General features: G+C 43.9%; 1 protein-coding gene and 1 long non-coding RNA gene across 3 annotated transcripts; one reads left to right on the top strand and one right to left on the bottom strand.

The window, feature by feature from the left end:
- The first annotated feature begins 3,535 nt into the window (after nucleotides 1-3,535).
- LOC134286389 (uncharacterized) lies at nucleotides 3,536-5,142 on the top strand. 2 transcript variants are annotated; one of them, XR_009996888.1, is made up of 3 exons: nucleotides 3,536-3,961; nucleotides 4,228-4,296; nucleotides 4,355-5,142. It is a non-coding gene; the product is annotated as an uncharacterized LOC134286389 (long non-coding RNA). The 2 variants fall into 2 exon arrangements; XR_009996887.1 differs by having other exon boundaries at nucleotides 3,536-4,296.
- LOC109419070 (uncharacterized) lies at nucleotides 4,886-6,973 on the bottom strand. The gene is made up of 4 exons (XM_019693281.3): nucleotides 6,764-6,973; nucleotides 6,360-6,674; nucleotides 5,907-6,292; nucleotides 4,886-5,837 (listed from the first exon to the last, which is right to left on the bottom strand). The coding sequence occupies exons 1-4, from the start codon at nucleotides 6,780-6,782 to the stop codon at nucleotides 5,172-5,174; spliced, it is 1,386 nt and encodes a 461-aa protein (XP_019548826.3). The 5' UTR covers nucleotides 6,783-6,973; the 3' UTR covers nucleotides 4,886-5,171.
- Nucleotides 6,974-9,931: the final 2,958 nt, after the last annotated feature.

Genomic DNA, 9,931 nt, shown 5'->3' with positions numbered 1-9,931 from the left:
GGTAGCACGCTGTGGATAGGTGGTCGGTCGATGATTGCATGCATGTTTCTTCATGTTCTTGCTCGGCATAGATGGTCGCGCATTCGTTGATTCCTCGGATCGTACATGCTCGTGTTGTCGCTCGGTTGAACGGTAAATGCAAACAGGTTGATGTGCATAATGGTAGAGGTGTTTGACTATTGTGAATGTTGCCGTAAAATACTCGCGGCATTGGTTGGTTGGGTTGGTTTTTTTTGCTCGGGTTTTTGGTTGGGCAAATTAATGGCGTGTCGAACCGCCGACAATTTTTCTGCATAACGAAAATGCAGGGACGTGTAATGAAAACCGTCCAAGGAAACGGCATTTTTGGATAACCGCCGAAAATTATTCTGCATAAAGAAAATGCAGGGACGTGTAGTGAAAACCGTCCAAGGTAAAGGCGTTGTTGGATAACCGCCGACAATTTTTCTGCATAAGGAAAATGCAGGGACGTGTAATGAAAACCGTCCAAGGAAACGGCATTTTTGGATAACCGCCGAAAATTATTCTGCATAAAGAAAATGCAGGGACGTGTAGTGAAAACCGTCCAAGGTAAAGGCGTTGTTGGATAACCGCCGACAATTTTTCTGCATAAGGAAAATGCAGGGACGTGTAATGAAAACCGTCCAAGGAAACGGCATTTTTGGATAACCGCCGAAAATTATTCTGCATAAAGAAAATGCAGGGACGTGTAGTGAAAACCGTCCAAGATAAAGGCGTTGTTGGATAACCGCCGACAATTTTTCTGCATAAGGAAAATGCAGGGACGTGTAATGAAAACCGTCCAAGGAAACGGCATTTTTTGGATAACCGCCGAAAATTATTCTGCATAAAGAAAATGCAGGGACGTGTAGTGAAAACCGTCCAAGGTAAAGGCGTTGTTGGATAACCGCCGACAATTTTTCTGCATAAGGAAAATACAGGGACGTGAAATGTGTTGAATGGTAGGTACATTCTTGGAGGTGCATCACACAGCTCAGTGGAGAGCTAGGTATCAACTGGTAGGTAAATGGAAATAAATTGTAAATAAGTTATACCTAGATTGAATAAAGGAGAGGCGCTGAGCTGGTAGCGATATCAGTCAGTGCCTGGGTTGGAGAACAAAGCCTCGCTTGTTTTTATTTCCAACAGGTTATGGGCCCAGGGACGCCCTGGTGGTGGTTCGGGAAGCGAGGAGACCGAGATGCGGTATCCAAGATACGATGAGGAGGCCAATACCCGATGAGGTGTTAAGATGCGATGAGGCCTGGTGCCAATATTCGTTGAGACACCAAGATGCGGTGAGGGGACCAACACTCGGTGAGGATTGATAGCCGTGTGGGACCTGCGCTGGAACCAAGAGGCAGAGGGTGCTGGCTGATCGATGGACGCTGGAGCTGGATGGCAGAAGGTACTTGAGGCGGAAGACGCTTCGAGCCAGGAGGAGCTTGGTAGCCTCTTAGTAGCAGACGTAGCTTGGAGCCAGGGCCTGGTAGCAGAGTCTGCTTGGAGCCAGGAGGAGTCTGGTAGCTCGGTTGCTAAAGAGGAGCTCGGTAGGCTGGAGGAGTACGTGGCCAGGTGAAGCTCGGGACGCGTCGGATCTGAGAGTGTGTGATGAGGAGGAGTGTTGAATGGTAGGTACATTCTTGGAGGTGCATCACACAGCTCAGTGGAGAGCTAGGTATCAACTGGTAGGTAAATGGAAATAAATTGTAAATAAGTTATACCTAGATTGAATAAAGGAGAGGCGCTGAGCTGGTAGCGATATCAGTCAGTGCCTGGGTTGGAGAACAAAGCCTCGCTTGTTTTTATTTCCAACAAAATGAAATCCGTCCAAGGAAATGGCGTTATTGAAAAACTGCCGAAAATTGTTTGCATCAGGAAAATGCAGCGATGTGTAAAGAAACCCGTCTAAGGAAATGGCGTTGCGTGATAACTGCCGAAAGTTGTGCGTGAGGAAAATGCAGGGACGTGTAATGAAAACCGCCCATAAAAATTGCATATCGTAAAACAGTTTAAAATTCGAAGTACGCAATGAAAACATATCCACTGAAAATATGTTGTAGAACCTCTTTCGAACTCGTTTTGTAGAATCTATTTTCGTATAATGAAGGACATTTGTGTGTTATATATGGTCCATCTGTACCATCACATTGAAGCATTGAAAGTGGAGTTGTATGATATACGGAATCTTTAGTCTGATAAATCTCAAATTCGTTAATCTCTTGTTTTTTTTTTCTTTTTTGACAAATAATTCTTACAAAATATGTTCGTTTTCGTTGAATGCGTCGAATTTTTGCAATCGTGAATCGTGATTTGAGAGAAAAACAGGGCCGGCTACATAACGAGACGTGCGTTTGAAGGAGAGAAGACGCATCACCCAACTGCGTGTGTTGTAGTTATTTTTATTGGAGCTCGGCAAAACCCCATAGATGATCGGTTAGCATTGCAAGTTATCAATCAAATGATATAGGTTCGATATTAACAAAAGTGCGTTTACTAAACAAAAAAAGTAAATGTGGCCATTCGTCTTAATTCTTGTATCTTGAAGTGTATTGACCGTCCAGTTCCAAACTGTTCACGACCATTTGAAACAGTCGACGTTTCAAACGGTCGGTGAACGGTTGCTGACGGATTTGACAGCAAAAATGAACGTGAAAGATTTCGCGCGCAAACGCGTATTTAAAAACATTCAATTGGTGAAACAAGGACAGCTGACCGGGCGCCAACTGATTCCTTGATCAGCTGTTGCCGGCAGCCAAGCCGCCAGCTTTTTGGCGCGGACGTCATGGGTGTTCAGATGCAATGTTTATCAATTAATAAATTTATGAGGATATTTTTTCCGCGATAAATGTTTTGCATTTTCTAAAATAAGGTGTAATAAAGGCAATTTACATAAGAACCAAGATAATTACCTATGTTTGAAGTTCTTGAAGACCTGAATGTTTGGAATAATGGTGTGCTCGAAATCAATTTGCTGATTGATCGATTTCTATAGAATACATCGAGAACCCCCTCAATATTCGACGACTGTTCTGAACAGTTTCACAAACAGTCGGGATAATCCAACTTTGAACTGAATACACAATATCTTGTTGCATTGGTCTAGGCATTGGTGCCATAAGGATGAAGAGAACGAAATTGAGGGTTTGAGCGTAAAAATAACAAGCCTGCTAGTAAGAAATTTTTTTTTTTTTTTCGGAGAAGAGGGAGAATGTGGGGTATGAACAAAGCTGAGTAGCATTTCCCATGCGTGTATTTCCCCTAGCAAGCATCATTGACAGCCAGCACCATGACGGGGTCGTCGTCAGTGTGATGCTGCCTCTTTGACGAGTGGACTGTTGGCGGTATCAGAAGGCCGGCTCCAGAGGCACGTTATCCTCCATTTGGGACATTTGTGCCATTAACTGTTGGACTGTTGGCGGAGCAAGTCGCCATCACCGTGAGGTTCCGTATTATGCCAAGTGATTCTACTGCAGTTTGCTAAGATGGCTAGGAACGGATTGTTCCAGTGAGTTGCCCGGCATTCACAGTATGTTTAGTAAAAAGATAAAAAAATATTAATTCTGCTTTCAAAAGCTCATGCTTATGACGACACTTTTGTTGCTGAACTTGTCGAAAAAACTTCCATTGCTGCTTCTTGCTTCACTTCTGCCGATATGATTAGCGTAACACTTTTGCAATGAATTTCAGATTTCTTCGATTGCTCTGCTATTTCAACAAAATTTTGAAAAAAAAAAATTCTACCATAGTTAGAAAATGTAAACAAAACAACTTGAACCACAACGAAGTCACGCACAAAGTTTGAACATCTAGCTTTGTAGCAAGTGTTGGCAGCTGTTGTAAACAAAACAAACAGCGTTGCCGAATCGACGTATGTAACTTCCGCTCATCTCTATGTAGAGGATTTCTAAGTTTGACCATTGAAAACATATTGAACATCGGAAATTCTATCCAATTGTTTGTGAGTCATTTGTTATATCGAATCATTTATTCCTACTTATGGCTGGATTATCTACACACCATTTTCAAAATCTTGCATCAAAATACAGAAGAAGCTGTAGTTGTAATGCTCACATAAATTTTTTTCATCACTTTGAACGATCAGTATTTTTTTCCGCAGTACTCCGCGGGCCGCATTCAAGAGCTTCAAGGGCCGCATGCGGCCCGCGGGCCGCAGTTTGAGCACCACGTTAGCTGAACAGACGAATGTTCTATTATTATTTGTAGAGTCGTGACAGTGGCTGAGGCTCGTTTTGCAGGGTGACCAACCGCGCATATGCATAGGCAAGACTAAATGTACTAAATTTCACATGACTCTCTCGACGCACTTTCTAATAAAAACCACTCTTTTTAGCTTTGAGCTGCAAACAAAATTGCTGCTATGTACTAGACTCTTTCCCTATCCGAACATAAGATGTCATGGAAGTAATGGAGTTCACGTGTGTTTAGGATTTAAGTGTCCTCAACGCCACCAACGGAGACTGCCCCACACACAGTAGACGTTCGCTCGGTGCATACGCTTTAACTGCTATGCTTTGTAAGCGTAGAATCAATAGTTTAGTCAACAGAAGGCAACAAACGCAACTATCCACGGAGTGAATGTAAATTACATTCACCGCGTAGAGAGTTGCCTTCACAGCTCGCTCACGACTTTGGTATGCGTGTGCGACCCCAATATTATTCGACAAATTTTAAGATAAAACTACAAGGTTTAATTCATCCATGATTGTTTTTTAATAGCATGCTTCTGAACTGAGATAATAGCAAGCGAATGTAACTCTTTGCAAATGAATGGTCCCATCCCTGCTTGTGCATTAATAAAAAAAAAATTGTCCATCTTTCAAGTTAATAAATGGCAGTGAATGTCTTAACATCGAAAAAGAACTTCTTTCTATGTTAGATGAGTTTTATTTCAGTTCTACATAGCTATATTCAAACGATGTTCAACACTTCACAAATATCGTGTGTTTGCGGGTACCAAAACACTAACGTTATAATATGCTCAAGATATAAATGGTCACCGACTCACTCGTGTTAGTTTTTTGTTAAACAAAAATGTCATAGACAAATTTCCTCTTTTGTGTGGAACAGTCTATCAAACTTAGCATAAATACAATGTATTCACTATCATCGTTATTATAGTCCTTAGGGGGAAAAGGCGTCATCCCGTTTCACTTCCTATTGTATCCCAGCCGATCGAAAACGCTTGCACTGGGGACACTTTTTCTACCACCGCTGCCTGGCGGTTTTCCGGATCCCTTCAGTTTTAAGCTAGCTAGCTTGGAATCCAGACTGAACCGTTCACTTCTATCGGTTTTGCTAGACGCAGGCCCTCCACTACGGGCGGCCAGATTCAGTCGATTTTTCACCGATAGCTCGTTCCGCATCAGCATGGCGTCGGACTTCATCTTCGATCGGGACAGCGACGCCGGCGACAGGGTCGTCACGTTTCCTGCTGACATTTTCTGTGGTTTCATGAAAACAGTTTTGCGAGGTCCGCGCAGCGGAGAGGTCTGGTTGCGTTTTGGAGAATGTCCCAGTCTGGACCGAACGGGCCCGGGTTCCCGCTCGTGAAATCGCATGCGGGCGCCACTTTTGGGCGAGGGTTTACCTCCAGCTGGACGAGGATCTATTTCGAGGACTTCGTCCTCCTCGGAGAACGATACGGACTTCAGGGGTTCTCCCGTGTCCATCCTGTCGAAAGATCTCGAACGGGTGTGCTGGCTCCTGCGCTTTCCGTAGTCGTCGTCATCCAGGGCAGTGACCGCTTTAGCAGGAATCTTCTTCACCAGGATCACCTTCTGAGAGGTAGTGGTGATTTTGCGTTCTGAAGAAAGCTAGAATATACAATCATTTTACCATTGATTCTGAACTGCTTTATGTAAGATTCGTCCAACTCTACTTACTGGTCTGCTGGGCGACTTCTTCAGTATCCCGGTGGGACCATCCGTAATGTCCCGTTTGCTTTTGCCACCGAGCCGGGAAAATATCGACGTCGTGCTTTTGCTAACCCGGATCGGTTCGATGCCTTTCAGGCTCACTTTGGATGCCAGCTTGGAAGGCGGCGGTCCACCAATTCTGTCCTCGTCCTCATCGTCATCCTCCTCGTCGGAATTGTGCGAGAGCCTTTTGAATACGTCCGCCTTTTTGGATGACATCATCGGCACAGAAGCTTTCTTTTCGGGGACCTCGTTTACTGTTCGCCCGCTGTTGCCGCTGGTAGGAAGTGTGATTTTGTGCTCAGGGAATACCCGACGTGGTTTGCTGGGAAGCGATACTGTCGAAGAGGGTCCTGTAACGATAATACCCATTAATGCTCCGTCGGACGTTCCCCCCTTCTGTTTCTCAATCTTCCTCACTTGAAACCATCGATTTTGGTGCGGAACTCTGCGTCGCCGAAACCGCAGCCACCGGCACGGAAGAGCTTCCGTTACTGCTTTCTTCACCCGGTGTGGACAGTACTCTATCCCGAGCACTTTGCTCGCTGACCACCTTCGAATGACGCAGGATGGCAATGATGTCCCCCATCGTGGTGATGCCCATCTCCCTCAGATACTCCTTGTTGAGATCCATCAGCATGTCCATCTGTATTCGGTTTTCAACGAATACGTGGGCGTAACCAGCGGCCGCTTGCGACGGGATGCCGGCATTCGAGAAGAACTTTACCCATGACGCTGGCGGACAAGCGGAAAAAAGTTGTTTTGGTTAAGAATCTTTCCCCACGAAAGAGGAAAATACCGAAGCTTCACGAAAATCAACTTACCGGCACTTGCGGTAGGCATTTTCGCAACGAAATGCCTCACCTAGCGTGGCAATTTTCTCCGAAGTAAGTTTTATGCAACAATGACTGATAATTTGAACAAAAATCAGTCAATTTTCACAAGAAATGCAAAATTTTTCAGATTTTCAAGCACTTTTGCACGAAACTTTTGCCATCAAACAAACGTCAAACACTGGCGAGTCTCACGCACACATTTGCAAACTGGTGCAGGGCTGTGTTGTAGCCTTGCTTGCCACGCTAACCCTCAGTTACCCAGATTGATGTCAAAGCGACCCAGATTGAGCAAAACTGCAGTTACTCTAATCTGAGTAAAGGCACCTTTACTCAAATCTGGGTTACCGATGTTGGTGACAAAATGTGGGTAACCGGTACCCAGCTCCTCCTGGACCTTGATTTTGTTAATTTATTTCCAATTTAGACTTTTGATAAAAAGCTCCCAACTCCCATGTGCTGTTCACTTACTTGATGCAGGAAAACAGTTCCCTGGAAGAATTCCACTGTTTTCCCGTCATTTATCCTCATATTTTTCGTGGAAACATTCATAATTGCCAACGTTTGTCTGACCGCTGCCATATTCTCAAGCCGAAAAGTGACAAAGTGCCGATTACCCAGATCTTTACCCAGATTAAACCAATCTGGGTTTTCGGGTTACCCGGATTTTGACAACTGCTAACAACATGAAAATCCGGGTAGAATCGACCCAGGCGATGAGTAGTTTCAGGTTAGCGTGTGTAGCTCAAAAAATTGTGAAATCCACACGGAAAATCAAATTCAACTAATAGGCCTTTTCATGTGACGTCTTAAATCAGCTGATTTTTCGGGCGTTTGACAGTTCTTCTATGAAGATGACACGTTCGTGTTAGCAGCTGTTGTTCAAGCTTTGTAAACAAATGCATGCACGGATCTGTCACATGAAAAGGCCTATTTTGGAGTTAATGGTAGTGTTAAGGCAGCATCCTCGGCAGCATCCATCTATTATGTACCGCCAAAATCGATATTTTTCGACCCCCTTCCCCCTTCGTAACGCTTTTTTGTATGAAAACCCTACTCCTCTCTCCCCTTCTTGGCGTAACGTCCTCACTGGGACAAAACCTGCTTACCAGCTTAGTGTTCTATGAGCACTTCCACAGTTATTAACTGAGAGCTTCCTCTGCCAATGACCATTTAATGCCAAAGGAAGTCAAGGAAATTTCCTTTACGAAAAGATCCTGGACCGACCGGGAGTCGAACCCATTACCCTCAGCATGGTCAGGATCTGGTACGTTTGGCATAAGGCCGTTTGGCATAAGGACATTTGGCATAAGGACGTTTGGCATAAAGGACATTTGGCATAAAGGACGTTTGGCATAAAGGACATTTGGCATAAGAGACGTTTGGCATAAAGGACGATTGGCATAAAGAATATGTGAAATATATTTTCCCTCTGGAGAAAAATCAAAGAACAGCCTTCAAGGGAAAGAAGGCAAACTTGTTGTTGGTGCATTATATTGGATCTCTTATTTTCGAAATAACATTTTGCTTCCGTGAATTTGATTTTTTTTTCGGAAGGAGAATGTTCCTTCTTTTGTATATAGGCTGTTCTTCATCGATACAAGCAATTTAGATTCCGGTAATGGTTCTTTCCAGCAAATCATCCTAGTCTGCATATTATATCCATAAAAATTAATGCATTATAATGTATTATCCTTCTTTTGTATACTTATCCTTCTTTTACGTTAAGTATGTAGTTCACTTTTTTACTGAAATCATTTTATGCCAAACGTCCTTTATGCCAAATGTCCTTTATGCCAAGTGTCCTTTATGCCAAGTCTTTATGCCAAACGTCCTTATGCCAAATGGCATTATGCCAAACGGCCTTATGCCAAACGTACCAGACCCGCATGGTCATGCTGAATACCCGTGCGTTTACCGCCTCGGCTATAGGGAACTGCATGAAATTCTCCCCTTCTCTTTCACTCTTACAGAAATTTTGTAAACAACAAGGCCAAGAAACGTCAAAATCCCATACAAAATCAAAACAGTGCAGTGCCCTATATGAAAACCCTAAAACTTTTATATGGACCGTAATGCTCGGCCGGACTCCCCCCTCCCCCTAGAGCATTACGTAATTTGTGGATGGCGCCTAAGTGGCGATGGATTTTCACGAAAATTGTTCTAGGTGATACGTCTGTTTGTCTGTGACGCTTTCAACGATCATTTTAAATCTTCATAGTTGTGGCCTTCACAACTAGAGGCGCACAGGGCAAGGCACAAGGTTGCTGTAAAAAGATATGCTGTCTGAGTTGATGTTTGAGTTCGAGTTTGAGTTGATCATTTATAGGCGTGGGACACGTGGGGGAAGGGTGGGGAGGAGGTAGGTTGTTGGTGTTGTTTTTTTATTGATTGGTGTTGTTTTGGTGTTGTTTGGTCTTGTTTTTGGTGTTTTTTGTTGTGGCAACACTGCAACACAGCAACGGGCAACGTTTGGTTGCAGCAACAACAAAATCCAAGATGACCGCCTGGCCAAATTGGCGATCTAGTTAACCTTTTTTCTTAAACTTACCTTGCTAGAGGCGCGCGCATCGGTTTTCTTTGTGTTTGACGTTTCACACTAGCGCCTTCTGTTGACGATATTGCACAACGCAGTCTTTCGTGAAACATTTCCACCAGGTGATGGTAGTGTGAAATGGGCGATAGATTTTCACAAATTGTTCTAGGTGTTACATCTGTTTGTTTGTGGATCAACCTTACTCTCAGGCCAAGGGGTAAGACACTTTCTTTGCTAAGCGGAAAATTCCGCATTTATCCGTTGCTAAAACCTGGTACACATAGCGTCCGTTCCGTCGAGCTTTGCGTTTTTTTTGTCAGTTTTCCCATGGGAAATGTGTCAAACTACTGTCACGCACACGCAAACGTATGCATTGTGTGGGACACTTTAGGAACGAACAAATGCGGATCTTCCGGTTAGAAAAGGTATGTCATCCTCCTTGGGTTTATAAGGGGAAGCGGTGCGGCCAAGCTTCCCACCAATCGATAAACACCGTAATCTACACAATTATTACTATATATAATAACCTTGACGATTCCATTCCACCCCTGCAAACTGAGCGCTGCGAGGTAAACAAACACGATGACAGTAGCTCATTTTAACAAACTGTCTGTCGATCTGTC

This window comes from Aedes albopictus, chromosome 2 (genome assembly GCF_035046485.1).
Source record: "Aedes albopictus strain Foshan chromosome 2, AalbF5, whole genome shotgun sequence".
Taxonomy (NCBI): Eukaryota; Metazoa; Arthropoda; class Insecta; order Diptera; family Culicidae; genus Aedes; species Aedes albopictus.
Note: the sequence above shows the minus strand (reverse complement) of the source record. Positions and strands in the feature narration are given on the sequence as shown.